Raw genomic sequence first — 20,057 nt, 5'->3', positions numbered from 1 at the left:
AAAAAAAAAAAAAAAGATACTCCTCACTGCACCAGCCATGAGCATTCGCCCCAGCAAGCACTGCACCTTTTACCTGCTAATGCTGGTTCATCTTTTACCTAGCACTTCATAACTGATTGAATAGCAGCTATGCTTGGGACCATTTAGGATGGTCCCAAAATCCCAACCACTGAGACCACTGTGAGAAAAGCCCTTTGTAACAACTTACCTTCTCTTTGTGTGAGTTTTATGCCAAGTATCTACAGATGTGCAACTCTCCTGCCAGACAGTTCTGTAGGCCACGGACAGGATGGCCTCCCTGAAGGAATGTGCAGGTGATGACATTTCTTTCATCATTTTGGTATTTAAACATGACACTGTCTCCAGCAACAATGAAATGCACTCCTGATTGTTTATGGCATGGCTATAGGTGGAACGTGCTGTGAACGTCTGCACTATATTTTGCTCCATCAACTCTTGTTATCTGGGTTGATATAGGAAGAGAGATAACAAGAGTTGTGTGTCTTGTTGATATCACAAGAGTTGTGTGTTAGAGAAAGAACACAGCCACCCAGCGTTGAGCAGGCTGAAAATACTGCCACTGTCAAAATACTGCCTGTGGCATGCGGTTAAACGCACAGTGCTACGCCAGGAGTTGCTCAGTTTCGATATATCTGCTAGATCATTCCAACCAGCTTTCTTATATTCCCAGGCTCTGGCAATGCTACTGCCATTTCCTTACTCACTCCAGTTTAAGTCCATCAGCTCGACTCCTTTTTCGCCACTCATTTCCTGTATGCAGGCTGTAGTCATTTATCAGTAATAATAGCATTTATTCACCATTTACTATATTCCAGACAAACCCTGTGCTCAGTGCCTTTAAATACTTTGTCAAATTTAGTCATTACAACAACTTTCTGAGGTAGGGCTATTTTTATATTTTTTTGCAGCTATGGAAACAAGGGTTAGAAAAGTTAAGTAGCAAGCCTAAAACACCACACAGCTAGAAAGTGGCAGAGCTGGAATATGGATCTAGCTTTCCCAGCCACTTATGTACCATAGTCCGTCCTGTAGAACATTAATGATCTTATCTGTCCCTCCTTTATGTGACACTTTGAAGTTTCCAAAGCATTGTCACAAAGCGTATCCTTTGATCCTCCGAGTGGAGCAGAGAACTAGGCAGGATGTGTATCACTGTCATTTCCACAGAAGTGACTAAGCCCAACAGGGTTTCACCGACCTACTCAAAGCCATACGTCCACGCCTTGGACTCAGATCTTCTCTCTTTTCATTATTCCCATAAATATCATGCTTTTTGTCCAGAGAAGTTGATTCTGCTGTAATGACCAATGTATAAAATTTCATGGGAGGCCAGATTTAGCCTACTACAAAGATATTTCAGACGGTTGAAGTTTTCCAAAAATGGAAGAGGAGGTAGTGAGTTCTTCCTTTTCAGTATTCATTCAAACACTGAGTAGTCACTGGCTAGACTAGAAAATCATTGAGGGAATTCAACCCTGGGGGCAGGGTAAATAAAGGCAGCTAGAGTAGATGCATTCTAAAGGTCATCTCTCCCTGAGATCTGATGGCTCAATTTTCTGGACACCACTCTGTCCTCACCATTTTGGTTGTAGTGGTTCCGCTCCCTCACCCTGGCTTACTGCAGCCATCTCCTGGTTGATTTTTCTGGACTTTGTCTTTCAATTCATTTAGTCTCCCTTGACCAGGGTGATTGTCACCAAAGTTGTGCCCAGCATAGACTTTATCTCTTTCTAAATCTCTAGTGGCTCCCTTTGACCAGCCATATCCACTCGAAGCCCCTCTAATTGATGTTCGTTATCTGTCTACATCCTCTATCCAAGGTCATTTTTTATTTCTCCCAAGCTCGGTTTCTACTTCAGTCAACCCAATCATTTACTTGCTCCCAGAGACATCAGACTTATTCTACCTTCACCCCTTTGCTTTGTCTCTCTCTGAAACATTCTCCACTTTCCCTCTTGCCCACTTAGCTACATCTATTCTTTCATGCCTAAGGCAATCTCATTTTCAGTTCAACAAACAAAAACATTGAATGAATTCCTCACACTTAGGAACAATCTTCCACTCATACAGTGAGGCCACCGAGACCCCAAAATAAGCAAGAGATGGTCCTGTCCTCGGGGAAGAGTACAATCAGAACCAGCTGCTCTGGGCAAGCCTTAGATTTGAACACTTGATTCCACATGGGCTAGTTTTCTTGGTAGTTGATGTGAGCTGATTCTGTCTGTCCCACAAAGGGTAGAAAGTGAGCCATCTTCCAACACCCCACGCACCATGCAAGAAAATGGTAGGCAAGCAAATAGTTCCAGGTTACATGATTGAGGAGTCTACGATTGCATGTTTGACTTTATCCCCACATTCACGCACACACACACACATATATGTGTGTGCATGCAGCCCACCAATGATTTGAATTTCTAGCATATTGGAAGGGGGGTGGCATTTAAAGATAAAAATCTCATCTCTACTACTTTCTTGGAAAAGGGGTATAGCAAAACTCTGGTTAAAAGAGAAGAGTCTGAAAATCTGACTTCTTGATTTAAGTCCCAGCTCTGCCAACAGCTAGGTGACCTTAACAGGCCACTTAACGTCTCATTGCCTCAACTTTCTCAAAAACAACAAAAAGCAGGTGTTGGGGTAATTTAACAAACAAGCAGTATACCATGCCTTTCTCCCAACAGGGTCAAGTTACTGTAAGGATCAAGTAAGTTAGTATTATGTGCAGCACTCCGAACAATTCCTGGCATGTGGTAATCATGAAATAAGTGTTAACTGTTCTTATTATTACTAATTCAGTAACCTTGGTCAGACTGCTTAAATTTCCTGAGCCTTGTCTTCCTCATGTGTAAGATGAGAACAATGCTCTCCTCCATAAGCTGGCTCTGAGAATTAAGTGTGAAAATATTGAGAAAGCTTTTCGAGAAAAGCTTCCCTTATCTTTGACCCAAGGCCCGGACTTACACTCCCCAAACAACACAACTACAACTTTCTCTTCTCCCTACTTCTTTAGCCATTTTGCATGTCTATCATTCATGCTACTGTAGTAAGCCGGTTGTTTTTATTCCATAGAAAATGCTGGCCTCTGACAAATTCATCTTTAGAAAATTATAACCTAAATGACACTAGACAATTGCATAACCCAAAGACTGTTCAAGTTCCCCAAGCCCACAGGCAGCTTTTCCACAGCCCATCCCGGCCCATTTTGGCAAACTGTGAACAGCAGAGAGAGGAACTGGCCCTCCCCAGGAAGATTTGGGGCCTGAGGCACATCATACCATGTAAAATCTGGTTAAGATAAATATCAAGAGCAGCCTTGAAAGCAAAAAAGAAGTCAAAGCAGGTCAGACAGCAGCCGCAGGGAGTTTGGGAAGGGGAGGAGGGCCTGAGTCACCAGCTCTGCCTGAGATGATCACTAGAATCAAGTTTCCAGGGAAAGGCAGGCTTCCTGAGCCGTGGATGCTAAGCCTGCCTAGTAGCTGCAGATGTAAGCCATGGGCTAGGTTTTGAAGGCCCAGGAGCCCACCCCCTCAAATGGGGTCCAGACTTGTTTCTCTGGTTGCTTGTTCTCTAGAGATGCTGCTAAAGAAACCACCAAGGGGAAAGTGACTTACCTAGTTCAGGAAGGTCCAGTGGCCTCCAGGGGAGACACTGAGTACCTACTTGCGGTGGGCTTGATAATAATGGAGAGTGGAGGCCAGGTGCAGTGGCTCAGGCCTGTAATTCCAGCACTTTGGGAGACCAAGGCAGGTGGGTGATCCTTCTCCATAACGATCACCTGAGGTCAGGAGTTCACGACCAGCAGGATCAACACAGTGAAACTCAAAAATTAGCTGGGTGTGGTGGCACACACCTGTACTCCCAGCTACTCAGAGGCTGAGACAGGAGAATTGCTTGAACCTGGGAGGCAGAGGTTGCAATGAGCCAAGATCATGCCACTGCATTCTAGCCTGGGCGACAGAGCAAGACTCCATCTAAAAAAATAAAAACTAAAAATAATAATGGAGAGTGGAGTCAGACTCCAGGGGAGGAGGGTTTGAAGGCACTGCAAACCGGCTCTTCTACCGGAGGGACTGAATTGTTCTAGAGGCCACGTAGACTTTCTAGAGCTGCGATGTTTGTTTCTAGCGAAGTCAGAGGTTTTTCGCAAGCTCCTCCTCTGTTCTCTACATGTCTCCACAGGACTTCTCTGTAGGACTAGGCTGAGAAGGCAAGTTCTCAGGTCCATATGGTAGAGGGCGACAGAGGCTACAATGTCACTGGTGGAACCAGGCTCTCTATGGCATAGATGGGGTAGAGGGAGGCATGTAGAGCCTTGAAAGGAGATATCAAGGCATTCAGGAAAGGAAAAAAGAGCAAGAATGCATTGAGTCATACCACTCTGAAATGTTTTGATGAGTCAAGCATCCTCTCTTGATGTTATTAATGTCAAAGAAACAATTCCTTGGGTTTATACTGAGGTTGCACAAGTTAGCTCACAACCAATTCCTGACCACTGTGCTAAGAGCTGGGTGAAGATCAGTGAATGTCACAATGTTATGTTACTCTCAAGAGCTTTCTCCATGAGGCAACAAGAGGAATAATATTAAGCAATAGAGGAATAGCTGAGCTGCCTTTCTGTCCAATATTGGTTTACAGTGCCCACAATTTTTTAGCAAGTGAAGCCTTCTAGAACTGTGGATTTAGCATTGGGGGTCAAAGGGAAGTTGGCTGCCATTTCCTGAATAGAACTTTGGTGCCAAACAGAACCATGCCTGGTTGACTTCTTAAAGGTAATACAATGGTTAATAAAATTGGAGTCTGTTTTCTTAAGAGGTCCTTGAACAGTCGTGGAGAAAAGAAATCCTTTTGAGATATTTTGTGTATACTTACTATGCATTTCTTTTTTTGGTTTTTGAGATGGAGTCTCGCTCTGTCACCCAGGCTGGAGTGCAATGGTGCAATTTTGGCTCACTGCAACCTCCGCCTCCTGGGTTCAAGCAATTCTCCCGCCTCAGCCTCCTGAGTAGCTGGGACTACAGGCATGTGCCACCACTCCTGGCTAATTTCTTGTATTTAGTAGAGATGGAGTTTCACCATGTTGACCAGGCTGGTCTCAAACTCCTGACCTCAGGTTATCTACCCACCTCAGCCTCCCAAAGTGCTGGGGTTACAGGGGTGAACCACCACGCCCAGCCATTACTATGCACTTCTAAATCAACCACAGTATGAGAAGGAATAATATTACTTGATATTAGGCAGGAGACAAACAGGGAACTAACAAAGTTTGGGGCAACTGATCTCATTTTATGAAGCTGAAGAAAGATTAAGTACATGATTCAAAACCACCACACAACAGAAGTGAGTTGAGCATTGAGTGTTTCTAACGATCTCCCTGGTGTTTGCTCTCTGGTGTTGCTTATCTGAGGGACCGAGTTTTACTCACTGGAGTAGCAACAGCTGAATGTTGTTGAGTGCTTACTAGGGTGCCAGTACGTTTCAAAGCACATTTCGTGGGTTAACTAATTTAATCCATCTGGCCATTTTCTTAGCTGTGATTATCACCATTTTACAGATGAGCTGATTGAGGCTCAGAGAGGTTATAGAACTTGCCCAAGGTTACAGAGCTAGCCAAGGCAGTGCTGAGGTTCACATCTAGGACACCTGGTTCCAGATACAGGCACTTTACCAGTCTCCCACCTCTTGGGGGAAAGCATGCTTCCAAGTGGGCAGAAGACAGCTCATTGTCATCTGAGCACACAGCGGGAATGAGAGGAATCTCAAAAAGGAGAAGGAGCCATCCTCTCCACTGTGGAACCAGTGAGGTTCTAGTCCTGGATTCCACACTCTGGACAGCCTCAAGTTCTGATAGGAAGCAAACCACGGGGAAGGACGCTGGTAGGCAAGGAAACACCTGAGCTCTCTGACCCCTGGATCTGGAAGCCTCATGCCCCTCCACACCACATTCCCCACCCCCATCCATACACATGCCGCTGCCCTCACTTCCATTCTCACCTGTTTATGTGCTCCACCTCAATGAGGTGGACAGGACTGTACAATTTGTCCCGATACCTGCCAAGTAGGGGAGCCCCCACCACTCAGTGAAGAAGCAGGTACAGCCCAAGTGCAGTGACCAGTCCGTAGGGAACCAAGGATTCCAAGTTCTGAAACTGACTTGATGAGACTCTGCTGGGGAAAAGCCCCATCTGATGGAGATTCACCTATTTCTGACCGACTTCGACCTCAGCATCCTAAGAAGGGCACAACCATGGCTCTGGAATTTTCCACAGCACAGTGCAGGAAAAGCTGGCTTTGTTCTGGTATAGGGAGGCTGTCTCCAGGGGATGCTAATAATAAAAAAAGAAAGTGTATGGGTTGCATCCGCAGCCCAGTTGCTTTGCGAGATCATTGTGCTCGGTCCAGAGGGTCATTAATTTTAGCTGCCTCATTGCCACCCACATATGCAGCCAATACATTCCTTGGGGACAGGAGAAAAAGCACAATTTGGGATCCAGTCTGACCAGGGTTTAGATGATGTTCACACAGGTTAACATTCTGGTGCTTAAATTCCTTGTTTCATCAAATGGAGCTGAGACCACTATGTACCCTACATTATTATCTGAGATTTAATGAGATAACACAATTAAAGAAACAGAATCATAACTAACCTCTGTCATCCATTCTTCTGGTGCTGTAGGTCTGTTTTCTCATTTGATTCCCCACCACATCCTATGAGAGAGAGAGAGTGTTATCCACATTTTACAGAAGAGGAATGTCCGGGAAATATGTGATTTGATTAATTTCATACAGCTGGAGAAGGAAGTGACCCCAAAATGTAACCCAGGATGGGATGACTCCAAAATGTATGCCCTTACCCAATGTAAGGCTGACCTGCAGTAGGCACGGAGCAAACCTTGATTCCCTTCTTTATTTCCACACTTAGTCTTTTTGAAAGCACAATCTGGTCACTCCCAATAAATCATTGGGCAGCCTGACTAATCAAATGCTTCCTCAGTCACCAAGGGACAGAGACATCCTGGGTGCCGCATCCCATACAGACCTGTCACTGGGCAAACCTGCGGATCTCTCAGACAGTGTTAATGAGGACCGGTGAGAGACTAAACTGTCAGTTACAAAGCTGCGACCAGCTACTATGCAGCTAGAGCCCCAGGCCTTGGCATGCAGCTCCTCCTCTTTCCAGGGGCTTCTCTTTTCTCTTGATTAGAGATTTGGCTGAAATGTTTGAGCACTTGAAGTCAGGGCATAAAGAAAGAGGAAAGGAGTGTGGGAGAGGCATGATGAGCCAGCACTTCCTATGTGTGGATGCAGAGAAAAAGAAAGGGTAATTTGAGGATGTCCCTTCCCATGGGGCAATGGAGCAGAGAAAGTCACACTGCGGCGGTATTTCAAGGGGTTTAAGAGAAGTTATAAAAGCCATGAGGGAGGTTCATTGGGTTGCTAAAGAAATGAAAGAGGATAACAAGTCTCATCCATGTGTCCGTGTTTGAGGACTTAAAAGCCGTAACAAGTAACATTTGGATGGTAATAAGCTCTGTGGGAAGGACTTGGGGCTTTAACTCTTGGTGCACTAGCACCTTTATGTAGTCCAGAACGTCAGGAAGGCTCCGTGGGCCACGCTCCTGAAAATTTCACCTGCCATCTTCATCACTCCAAAGAGAAAGGAAAAGGCACATCCCTAAAGGCCTGGCAGTGTCGTGCTCACTCATGGGAAGTGCTCTCCCAGCCCTCAGTCCTTTCAAGTCATTCACTTTCTCAGTAAGCATCTCCCAAGCGTGACTTGCATCAGGTTGTCGGCGCTGCTTTCCGAAAGATAAATAAGTTATTCTGTCAAATTATGCTCACTTATTTCTGTCAACATGTATGTAAACTTAGATATCGCCTCCCTGTGAATGCATCAGATACTGTACTGCTCTCCCCACTAGGGTGGGCCCTCTGCAGCCACAAATAGAGGAGACAGTTGGGGATAAAATCGTAACTCTGATGAACAGAGAGACTGAGTGCACTAGCAAACCTGTAGAAATTCTAGGCTCACAGGAATAGCAAAAGACAGCCCACTAAATAAAGAGACTGTCAAGAAGCGTTTCACACCTAACATGAGCAGTCAATGGATTCCCATCCACCAACAACGTCTTTCACGATTTTCCTCGTCCACAGGTTCAGTGAGAAGCTTTGTAAATTTATTTTTTGTTTAATTGCAGACAATAATCACTCTCAGGGCTGGGCGTGGTGGCTCACGCCTGTAATCCCAGCACTTTGGGAGGCTGAGGTGGGCAGATCACCTGAGGTCAGGAGTTCGAGACCAGCCTGGCCAACATGGTGAAACCCTGTCTCCACTAAAAACACAAAAATCAGCTGGGCGTGGTAGCAGGTGCCTGTAGTCCCAGCTACTCTGGAGGCTGAGCAAGGAGAATGGCTTGAACATGGGAGACAGAGGTTGCAGTGAGCTGAGAATACGCCACTGCACTCCAGCCTGGGTGACCGAGTAAGACTCTGTCTCAAAAAAAAAAAAAAAAAAAAATCACATTCAGCCCTTTTACCTCCACCCTACCTCCAGACCCCACCCCTTGGGTCTGGTCTTGCAACCAGCTGTTTAGAAACTTAAAAAAAAAAAAAGACACATAAAAATTGTGTGCATTTATGGTGTACAGCAAAATGTTTTGAAATATGTATGCATTATGGAATGGCTAAATTGAGTTAATATATGCATTACCTCACATACTTATTTTTTGTGCATGATGAAAACACTTAAAATCTACTCTTAGTGATTTTCAAGTACATGATACATTGTTATCAACTCTAGTCACAATAAATCTCTTGAACTTATCCCTCCTGTCTAACTGAAACGTATCCTTTGACCAAAATCAACCCCAGTCTTCCCCACCACCACAGAGAGCTGTTACCATAATTGTGGTTGTAAGCTATTGCTGGGGAGCCAGTGTATTTTTTTTTGAACAGAATTAAACAACACAGAAAATCCCTGTCCAGACCCTCAACCAAGTTAATTCATTCAAAAAAATATTTCTGAGTTCCTCTTAGGAACTTACAGCCTAACGGGCAAAACAAACTGCTTGTAAAATCTCAGTTTACTTGATACATGGAATTGCCTTTTAAAGAATGGTGGCCATTTTAACAGAGAAAACAAATTTGGAGGGTATGATCAATCATTGAGTAAATCTGCTTTGTGTAACATGCCTGCTCAAAATTTGTTTGTTTCATAGTAAATTCCTTTCTGATGCCCTTACCTCATCAAGTGGTTGGGATGAGGCATGTACTCAGTTCTTCCTTTTTATAAATAGCAAAACTACTTGGAACACTAAAGGGGGAAATGAATCCATACCAGCAAATATCGTAGAAAGAGCATGGGCTCAGTCTCAGACACACCTGGGTCACAGCCCAACTCTGCCACTTACCTAGTTGAATGAACTTATGCAAGATTTTTTAACCTCCCTGAGCCTCAGTTTCTTGTTTATAAAAGAGGTTTTTGTCTGGATTAAGTATTACATAGAACAGCACTTTAATACAGTAGGCGTCCATGAATAGGAGCTTGTATGACTGCTACATCGCCACTACATTCAGGTGTGTTGGCCAAGACTTCACTTTGGATACACTTTTTTAACTGCTTAACAGTGGTCAAGGGCCAAACGACGGTGGAAACTAGAAAGATCAACTCTTAATTCTGCCCTTTGAACAACGTGTAGGCTGAAGGAAACTAAATATTTGTGTGTGTGTTGGAGCCACAATTTACGATCCATCCTTTTTGCAGGAGTGCCAACCCATGAGGTTGCCAGAGTAGCATTTCAGAGCATCTGCACAAACCCCACAGATCAATGCCAATGCCTGCCTGAGAATGAAAAGGCAATGGGACCAGGAAGGATAAGTCTTGTCAGTCAAAGAAAGAATATGCAGGAAGGACAAGGGCAAGTTGTCCTTGAGAGAATGGGATAGAGAAGAGATTTCCTCCAGACACCTCCAGGGTAGGGATGTAGAACCCTCCTTCTAGCTGCCTAATGTTCATTCTGTCTTTAGTGCATCCTTGAGGAAAGGAAGAAGACAGAGTTTTCCATCTGCCAGATGTCTCCCTTATCCTGAGTTTTATTCATATATCAATTTATTTCCATTATCACAGGAGGTCTCCCAAGCCTCACTCCAACAGACTGGCTTCCCAAGATGGTGGATTGGTTGATACCCTTTGGACCCATCCCCAAAAGACAGGCAATACTGATTTTTTTTGACTGAAATAAAGTATTGGCCTGCTAAGCCAAAACCTGTTTGTGCAGACTTTAAAAAAAAAAGTGGTAGCATATTCATGACATAACTTACCATTTTAACTTACTATTTTTAGTGTGTAGTTCTGTGGGATTAAGTGCATTCACATTGCCGTGCAAACATTACCATCATCCACCTCCAGACCTTCATCATCTTCTTCCACTGAAACTCTGTACCCATTAAGTAACCCCTTCTTTCCGCCTACCCTTAGGCCCTGGAAACTACAATTCTACTTTGTCTCTATCACTTTTACTACTCTAGATACCTCACCTAAGTGAAATAATACAATATTTGTGCTTTTGTGACTGGCTTATTTCACTTAGCATGGGGTCTTCAAGGTTCATCCATGTTATAGAGTTTGTCGGAATTTCCGTCCTTTTTAAGGTCAAATGATTGTGTTGACTTAAAGATGTTGCAGTCTCAGTTGATGGCCTCATAGTTTGAGTCTTGCTATAAAACTTCATGCTTAACAAGGCTTTGAAAACCAACTTATTTCATTAGTACATAAGTAGCTGAAAGTGTTGCTGCATATTTATTGTAGCTGGTGAAAAAAATAGATGTTTTAAATAAAAATTATCCTCACAGAATGGTATCTTAAGTTGGAAACTATATGTTGGCATCCTTGCAAAGAGATAGTATTATTTGATTAACACTTGTGATTGTAGAATCACCCATAGTCTATGATTTCTGGCATCTGAGTGACAAGGCACATAAATAGGCCTCACAGGGAGGTCTACAGATAATTTCATACCCCAAGGTTACTCACTGAAATAACCAGATCAAAAACCAAGCAACTGAATTCTCATCAAATTCCTCCCACCCTCTCTTACTAATCATCTTGCTAAAAGGTTTTTAAACTCGTATCATAAACTATCAGATTTATGTGTTGATTAGTTTATTCAGTGGACATATTTATTTGCTAGAATTCTCTAAGTTAGCTGTAATCAATAAAGAAATGTTATGAGGTATAAAAGAAAGCATAGCATTTGTTCAGGAGAAATGAGGCTCTTCTGGCCATGTAAACCTTAAAAATGATTACTTCAATCATATTTTGTAACTGTGGGTGTTGTGATACACGTTCAGTTATTCTGGAAGACTTTATAACGTTTACTTAGAATCTGGACTTGTTGACAGTATTCTACAGTGTTATCAAGAGATGGAATAAGCACAGTAAGCCACTCATAACTTTTTAAAATTTATAAGTATTAATTTTTAAGCTGTGTCTTCAACTTTTAAGGTAGCATTCCTCTCCAAGTGACTACACTTCCTCAATGTCCTTTGAACCATTATAGCATAGGATGAGAAAGGAACTAAAGGGGGAATGGAACATTTTTGATCACAGGAGAAAAATGATCTGGAAATCATAACAACAGATGAAGATGCCAGAAAGAAGAGCTTGTAGGATGAGGTGGAAAACAAAATACTGGCCCCTGAAGGCTCTGTTAAAAGTGACTTTTTGTAAGAATTTTGTATATCATGCCTGTCATAAACATTCAGCTTCATTGTGCAATGAAGACAGATGACAAGAATTTGCTGCTCCAACAACCAAAAAAAAAAAAGAAAAAAGCAACTTCTCTGTGTCCTTGGAACCTGGTTTCTTCAGTTCCAAACATGCAGTGAAAACTTGTGCCTGTAAGAGCTGGGGGCAGTTGTTTATGTAACTATTTGGACATCTACATAAATATGAGCATGGGAGAAGCTTCCTCTATTCTCATCAGCTGTTCTAATGTGAAGAGGCATGCAGACTTGAGAGACATGCACAGTTTAGCTGCCTTACACTGACTCTCTTACATAAGCTTCAAGGTCATGAAGTTTTCACCATTTTGTTTCCAAATAGTAGGAGGAAAAAACAAGTTTTATGAGTACCTTATCAGGGTGGGGAAAGGGCTGGGGAAGGTTTTAGGTTAGCAGAAAACTTCTGTAGATCAGACAAGGATGGGAGTTTTGAGGAAGAGATTAAAGACAGAGGAACTGGTGGAGAAATATCCTGAGGAAAGAAGATTATAACAGTAGATGGGGAATTGACAATAGCCAGGAAGAGAGGCAGACCTTTCTTGGAGACAGAAGATAAGTAAAAAGCCAAGGAGGAAACAGAGATGACTTTTGACATTGAGGAAAAAAAAAAAAAAAAAGCCAAGGGAACTCAGACATCTTATTGCAAATGAGAAGGTGTCTCCTTTTGCAGAAGAATGGGTGGAACTTGGGCTTTGGGATGGCTTGGCCTACCCCAAGTAGGGTAGGAGATGGGGTAATCTTTTGTGGTCATTATATCTAAGGCAGCACATTGTGAGTGCCAACAGAGGCCACTATAGTTGAGTAGATTGAGGACATGCAAAGCCAGGGTATTACAGCCACCTACTGGTTTATGGAAGCCAATGAGAAGGCAAACAAGAGATACAGAAGAGAATTCAACATTTTCACTGTTATATCTTAATAACCCTCAACAAACCTAACGATGCCTCATCTGTGTGATAAAATCTTTGGGCACGGACATGATATAACTTTCAGAACCTTCTAAGTAGCATTTGACTTAGCAGAGCAAGGTGTTTTAGTTTAAAATCCTGTCCTAGCATTGGATCTGATACATCATGGAAATGAGGGTAGATGAATATGAGGAGGTGGAAGAAGCAAACCACTGTGTCCATTCCTATGGGCACCGATGTCAAGGCAAAGTAATTGTCTTTGCCTCTGGGTCTAGCGGAGTCCTGTGTACACCTTCTGTTTTGGTTTTCAATCTGGCCTGAGGAAGTAGAAGTCCCTTGGCTAGTAATTGGGTTATAACTATCTCTTTATAAATCATTCTCACAAAATCTTTGAGAACCCACGAGCAGGGTCTTTTTAATTTGTACATCCCTACATCTCCCTTAGTTGCTGGCATGTATGTAGTGTTAAAAAATATATCCATCACGGTGAAACCCCGTCTGTACTAAAAAATACAAAAAACTAGCCGGGCGAGGTGGCGGGCACCTATAGTCCCAGCTACTAGGGAGGCTGAGACAGGAGAATGGTGTAAATCCGGGAGGCAGAGCTTGCAGTGAGCCGAGATCCAGCCACTGCACTCCAGCCTGGGGGACAGAGCAAGACTCCGTCTCAAAAAAAAAAAATATATATATATATATATATATCTCCATAAAATGAATGAATAGATAAGTTGTGCTCTCTAAGAGTCTGCATTTCTCTAGAATACAATTTTTGTAGGGTTTTAAGCTTCTATGAACCTCCTCCATTCTTGTTCCACTCAGCATATTTTTTTGAAAGATACATAGATATCATCTAACTGTAAACACAAATTGTTTGCACTGGCCCCTGTAGGCAAGGTCTACTTCTTCCCACCAAGCCTGCCCTGGGTCTCCTCTGCTCTTAATTTTGCTGGTAACTGGACTGATAATCACCCTGCCCAATTGATTGTGCCTCCTACAACAACAGTGGAAGCCATCAATAAGAGGTGAAGTGGAGGAGCCTGGATAAATATAAAGAAGGCTGCATCACTATGATAATGCCTGTAGTAAGTGACACAGTCTCAGCTTGAAATCACCACTCCTGCTAGATGGAGGTCACAGCTTTTTTCTGTCTTGGGACTACTGGTTACCAAGAATGTAACCAGTCCAGTCAACGCCTTTGTGTGAGTTAATAAAAGGTGTCCCTCTACAGAGGCACAGGCAGCCTACACCAGAGTGCCTGGCATGGTGAAGCAAATGGGCTGGATGTCAGCCTCCACTGGACCATTTGGGTGGGTAGGCACCTTGTGCAGTGAACAACCTGCATACCTGTATTCTTTGCCCCTGCTAGTTATGCACTCTTTTGGGCCTAGGTCTCCTGGGAGGTTTCCTACTCAGTTCTGAAGTGAGAATCACAGTCCCAGTCCCATTCTAAAAATTGTATATAAGTTTCCCAGTCCAAATTGTGCCTTGGTAACAATGAGGAGATATAGAGGAATAGAGCCCGGGGTGTGCAGGGTGTGCTGTGATTACATGTTTGCATCACTTTGAACATGCACTTTTCCCTTCAGTTAACAAAACGAATAGAATAACTCTACGTGAAAGGCTTTTTCTGCTACATAAAGGCAGACTCTAGTTGTCTCTTCACATTCATCTTTGGGGTTTAGTGCTAGCAAGTATAAAATTTACATATATAAGATTTACTTACATGCTAGCTGTACCAGTCTAATGAAGCGATGGGGGTGGGGGAGAGGGGGAGAAAGAAGGATGAATTTCCTTCATTTCCTCACCAGTCAAGTCTGGGTTTCCAGGACTCTTTTCAATGCAACTGTGCTAAATCAGGCAATGAGTCTTGGCCTTTCAGTGAGACAACTTGATTAAACCCTGGGTGGATCCTGCTATCTCACCCCACCAGCTGGATCTCAGATTGACAGTGTTCAGACATGGCTTATGGGGGCTGTCAGAGTTGGAGGAGGTTGAGGTCCAGTGAAGGCTGTGTCTCTGCCAAAATCTGAAACCATATTTTCTGAGCATGACCAGTTTCTAAACCAGAAAAAGTGGCTCTGTGGATCTGACCAAAGAAGCCTGTCAATTTTTTTTTTAAGACAATAGCAGGTTAGGATGAGTGCAATGAGGGTTGGATTCAGTGAGTAGAGGCCCATCTTTAAATCCATGAGATTTACTTTCCATGAGACTGGCCCCCCTTTGCCACCTTTGCTGTGGGAGTAATTTCTTAAAATGTTTCCAAGAAACTTGTGAGGCTGGATTTGCTTCTGTTGCAGGGCCCCACATGTGTTTTCCCTTGGGAAAGATAAAGTTTCCAATTAAAGGAAGAAATTCCCTGGCTATTTCTTCACTATTACTCTTTCAGAGTGAGATGTAGCTTACAATTGCCCAACGTCAGCCAAGACTCAGCACCCATTCTTGACCAGTAACCACGATTCCCGCACCTCTACCCCATGGGGTGGTAAGACAAGATCTAGGTGGGTCCTGCTCATTGCTTGACTTGAACCAAAACTATAGGGCCCTGTGTGGACCAGGAGACCTCAGCTTTTAATGGGAAAGTCAGTAGGAGTCCAGTAAAGGGGTCTGGTGGGAAGCCCCGCTTGGTCTTCCCTACTTATAAAATCTGTAACACATGCTGACTAGATTCAGAAATATGTCATTGCCTCATAACTTTTTGAGGTTCCAACTTCTGGGGCCCCCAGGAGAGGAACAGTTGTTATGATAAGATCAGGATTTGGGACTAGCAGCTGAAGCCATTCAAGGCCTCTCCTCTCTGTGTTGTCTGCATTGCTTTCAGGCAGCCACAGAGATCTGGCTGCTCTCAGACTGACAGCCCAGGCAGCCTTGCCATGTAGAAATGAAGTAAACAACTAGATTTTGTTCCCCAGGAGAATACGTTGATGACCATGGCCACTGCCAGACCTGTGAGGCCTCATGTGCCAAGTGCCGGGGACCAACCCAGGAAGACTGCACTACCTGCCCCATGACAAGGTAAGTGGCTTCTCAGGATCTCCCGGTGGTGTGAGCTCATGGATTGCAGGGTGGAGAGAGGAGGTGCTCACCACTTTAGCGGCACCCCACAGGCCTGCAGTGAGAAAGAACCAAACTCCTTCCCACTCCACAGATATTCTCCTTGGTCTGGGCACAGCCCAGCTCTGTAGTATCCTCTCCCCATGACGCCCAGTCCCCACCAGAAGGACCAGTTCCCTGGACATGGAATAGATTTCCTCACCAATGAATAGGGTGCCTTTGATGCCACTTTTGATGCCTGAAATCTCATCCTTTTCTGCACACACATTCCTCAATCATCATTTCCATCTGCTGGTCAAATACCTACTTATTTCTGAGTCAGTTCAAAAGTGAACTGTTCTTTTTTTTTTTTTTTTTTTTTTCTGAGACAGAGTCTCACTCTGTCACCCAAGTTGGAATGCAGTGGCATGATCTCTGCTCACTGCAACCTCCAACTCCCAGGTTGAAGCAATTCTCCTTTCTCAGCCTCCCTAGTAGCTGGGATTAGGCACCCGCCACCATGCCTGGCTAATTTTTGTATTTTTAGTAGATACGGGTTTCACCATGTTGGCCAGGCTGGTCTTGACCTCCTGACCTCAGGTGATCCACCCACCTCGGCCTCCCAGAGTGCTGGGATTACAAGGGGCGAACTGTTCTTAAAGATATTTCTGACCTCTTCTCAGTAAAATTAATCTCTTCCCAGCAAAAATTAACCATTTTTCTGTCTCTTTGCTCTCTATAAGCTTCCATAAGAGCACCTGTAGCCTTTGAAGGTTTTCATTTACAAAGCTATCTCTTCATCAGACTGTAAGCCACTTGAGATACTCATCTTTGACCTCTAGTACCTACCACAGTTCTGGGATAATAGTAGACACTCAATGATGTTTGCTAACTGAGTTAATGAGGGAATAGCAAGTATGCAAATGGATAAGCATCTTTGCTAATACACTGGAAATTTCTAATAAAGAAAGTTGGAGGCCTGTTGTATTTTCATTCAATGCTCCTCTGAGCCTAGCACTGAATATTTGTTGGCTGCTGAGTGTTTCAGTGAATGGCCTCATCACTGCCCTTCCCAATGCAAAGGAAGCAGGTCTCTTGCAGGCAAGGGTGATGAGGCTGCTCCAGTGGCAGGCACTTTGCATCTCTGGGATGGACATGCCCTCTGCTTTGCATAATGGTCATTTTGTCCTACTTCTGCAGGACTGTAATATTCTTGCAAGCAGGTGCTGTGATGTGTTTGCTCCTTTATTCCCCATAGTGATCAACACATAACAATTCAATAAATGTGTCTTATTGAACTTGATGAAGTATGTAATCAATATCATAGGTTTGGCTCTCCAAATAGCTCCCTCAGAAAGAGGAAGGAAGGAAGGAAAGAATGAATAAGAGAAGGAAAAGAGGAAAGAAGGAAGGAGAAAGGACTGAAGAAGACACAAAGGAACAGTTTCAAGAATTTTTAATGCTAACCATGAGCATATTTTTCCAAGTGTCTCTTTAAAATAACTCTGCCTCTAAATATTGAATTTGCTTTAAAAAAGCATCAGGACTTACTCTAAGATACAGGTAGCATTCTCAAAATGAGGTTCTGTTTTTTTCTCCAATTCCCCACCACACCAACGATCAAATTCCAATGCATGTGTGGATGTCTTTTGAACTAGGAGAATATTTGAACATTTGTTTAATAAGGCAGCCACCACCCTTCCTTTACAATTTTATGAACCACTGGGTTTAGCTCCTTAAAGACAATTAAAAACCTGGAGAAACCAAGTGCCCTCTTTGCCACTGTGTTTAACATGCAAAGCTCTGTGATGCTGGGGTCCTCATTGCCCAAACTAATTTCCCTGCCCAGTCCTGAAGGAGTTACAGAGTCAGTGAACTAATTAAAAACATTTCAAAGTTATCTCTGTTCTGACCCATGCTCAAACATTTTATTTGATCTATTTCTATGAATTCAGACAAAAAAAATCTTCTTACTAGATTTCATTCTTTTAGAATATTAAAGCACCGAGAAATTACACTAAGTGCCATTGTAATGGCTTTAATTAGGCCAAGTCAACAATCAGCAAAGAGGACAAGCTAACCCTGACATGCCATCTCTTTCATTACAGTTCATGTCACACACACATCCTGGGGCCTTCTGGAATACTCAGCGCCAGTGTTAAGATCATCTCTGCCCAGCTGTTTAGCACTTGGTTCCACTGCATTCTCCCTTTCTTTCAGGCCTGTTCGGTCTGGAATGGTTCACTTCCTATCAAAAGGTCAAGAGTTGGCATGAGCTGGGGAGAGAAGCTCTTCCCCTGCAGAGATGAGCTTGCCTGGGCATCTCAGGAATCCATGGATCGGATGCCTGGTGGTCCCAGAGATGCCTTGAGTTGGCTTTAAGGAAAATTTCATCAGCCCCATTTTCTACTTTTATAGAGCAAAATATCTATTCTCTTCTACTATGGAAAATTTGTTGGTGTCTGTTGAAAACTGTGGCCATTTGTAAAGGGATTTTTCTTCAAGTTTCTTAGCAATATTTTGGGGGGAGTTTGGAGAATGTGGGGTGAGTCGTGGTGACATAATTCAGTGCCTTCACTTAAGCATAACTGTCTTCCCTATCTTTCTATCTTTAGAAATAATCATCCTCTTACAAAACCTGGAGATGTCGCCTATGCTTTTGTTAGGGTGGACGTGGAGAGAATGGTTTCAAGCATGATTATGTGATTGATATGTTCCTAAAATCAAGTCAAAAAGACAGCTCCTTCCCTATTAAACATGGAAGGGTTCTATTTCTGCTTCTTCTCCTATTTCTGAGTGGTTTTTAGTGGTTCCCATTAATCAGAGATCACTTGTCCCAAAACAAATGATTTCCCCCCAAGCCAATCTGTCATCTCATTTTATGAAACATAGGTCCCCAAACTCCAGGCCATGAACTCGTATTGGTTCATGGCCTATTAGGAGCTGGGCTGCACAGCAGCAGGTGAGCAGCAGGTGAGCAAGTGAAGCCTTGTCTGTATTTATAGCCACTCCCCATTGTTCACATTACTGCCTGAGCTCAACCTCCTGTCACATCAGCAGCAGCATTAGATTCTCACAGGAGTATGAACCATATTGTGCACTGCACATGTGAGGAATATAGGTTGCACACTCATTATGAGAATCTAATGCCTGATGATCTGTCACTGCCTCCCATCACTCCCTAGATGAGACCATCTAGTTGCAGGAAAATAAGCTCAGGGCTCCCACTGATTCTACCTTATGGTGAGTTGCATAATTATTTCATTATATATCACAATGTAATAATAATAGAAATGAAGTGCACAATAAATATAATGCACTTGAATCATCCCAAAACCATCCTCTACCTCCCCATTTGTAGAGAAATTGCCTTCCATGAAACTGGTCTGTACTAGATTGTTCTCATGCTGCTATGAAGAAATACCTGAGACTGGGTAATTTATAAAGAAAAGAGGTTCAATTGGCTCATAGTTCTGCATGGCTGGGAAGGTCTCAGAAATCTTACAATCATGACAGAACGTGAAGGGGAAGAAAGGCTCCTTCTTCACAGGGTGGCAGGAAGGAGAAGTGCTGAGCAAAGGGGGAAAATCCCCTTATAAAACCATGAGATCTCGTGAGAACTTACTCACTATCACGAGAACAGCATGAGGATAACCGCTCCCATGATTCAGTTACATCCCACTGGGTCCCTCCCATGACTTGAGATTATGAGAACTACAATTCAAGATGAGATTTTGGGTGGGGACACAGCCAAACCAAATCACAGTCCCTACTGCCAAAAAGGCTGGGGACCACTGCTCTAAGAGATAAAATGATGATGTACTTCATATCCCTTTCTCAATTGATTTTAGCAAGAAAATAAACCCCCAGAATAAACTTGTCCTATTCTCCTTTTCAGCAGAACATCAAATAGCTTCCTTGCTTAAAATCCTCAGAAAGCTCTTCCATAGTTTTTCTTATGGAAGGATTTTGGTTTTGTTTGTTTGTTTGTTCATTTTAAACTAGCCACATCCAGACTATTCCTTGAAAAGTCTTCTGGCTCAGTAACTGGTGCCAGGGTGGGGCTGGGATATTCCCCCTTTGTTTTTAGCGCCATCCACTAAAAATCTAGGCTAGGAGCACAGGCATCTCATTCTATGCCATGGTGCAGGGGATCTGTTTTGACATGGACAGCCAGATGCATGTCAGTGTCTGTTTAGGACTGGGACTCACGCTTTGCAGAGAGCCAGAAGGAGTGTTTATTCAGTGGTGCTGGGGATGGTTAACAGAACATGAGGGCCTGGGAATCCAAGACAGAGGTGGACTTCTGTCTCAGGTTGTTGG

The 20,057-nt window shown here is 43.3% G+C and overlaps 1 protein-coding gene across 1 annotated transcript in view; it reads left to right on the top strand.

Moving 5' to 3' along the window:
- Positions 1–20,057, top strand: part of PCSK5 (proprotein convertase subtilisin/kexin type 5) — a gene marked incomplete at its 5' end in the record, with an annotated part of 476,836 nt that overhangs the window by 329,654 nt on the left and 127,125 nt on the right. The window contains one exon of the mRNA XM_011947042.1: positions 15,614–15,716. Within this exon, the coding sequence (XP_011802432.1) occupies positions 15,614–15,716 (103 nt within the window). The remainder of the gene's footprint in view (positions 1–15,613; positions 15,717–20,057) is intronic.

The sequence above is a fragment of the Colobus angolensis genome, unplaced genomic scaffold (genome assembly GCF_000951035.1).
Source record: "Colobus angolensis palliatus isolate OR3802 unplaced genomic scaffold, Cang.pa_1.0 Scaffold257, whole genome shotgun sequence".
Lineage (NCBI taxonomy): Eukaryota > Metazoa > Chordata > Mammalia > Primates > Cercopithecidae > Colobus > Colobus angolensis.
This window is presented reverse-complemented; position numbering and strand designations above follow the sequence as displayed.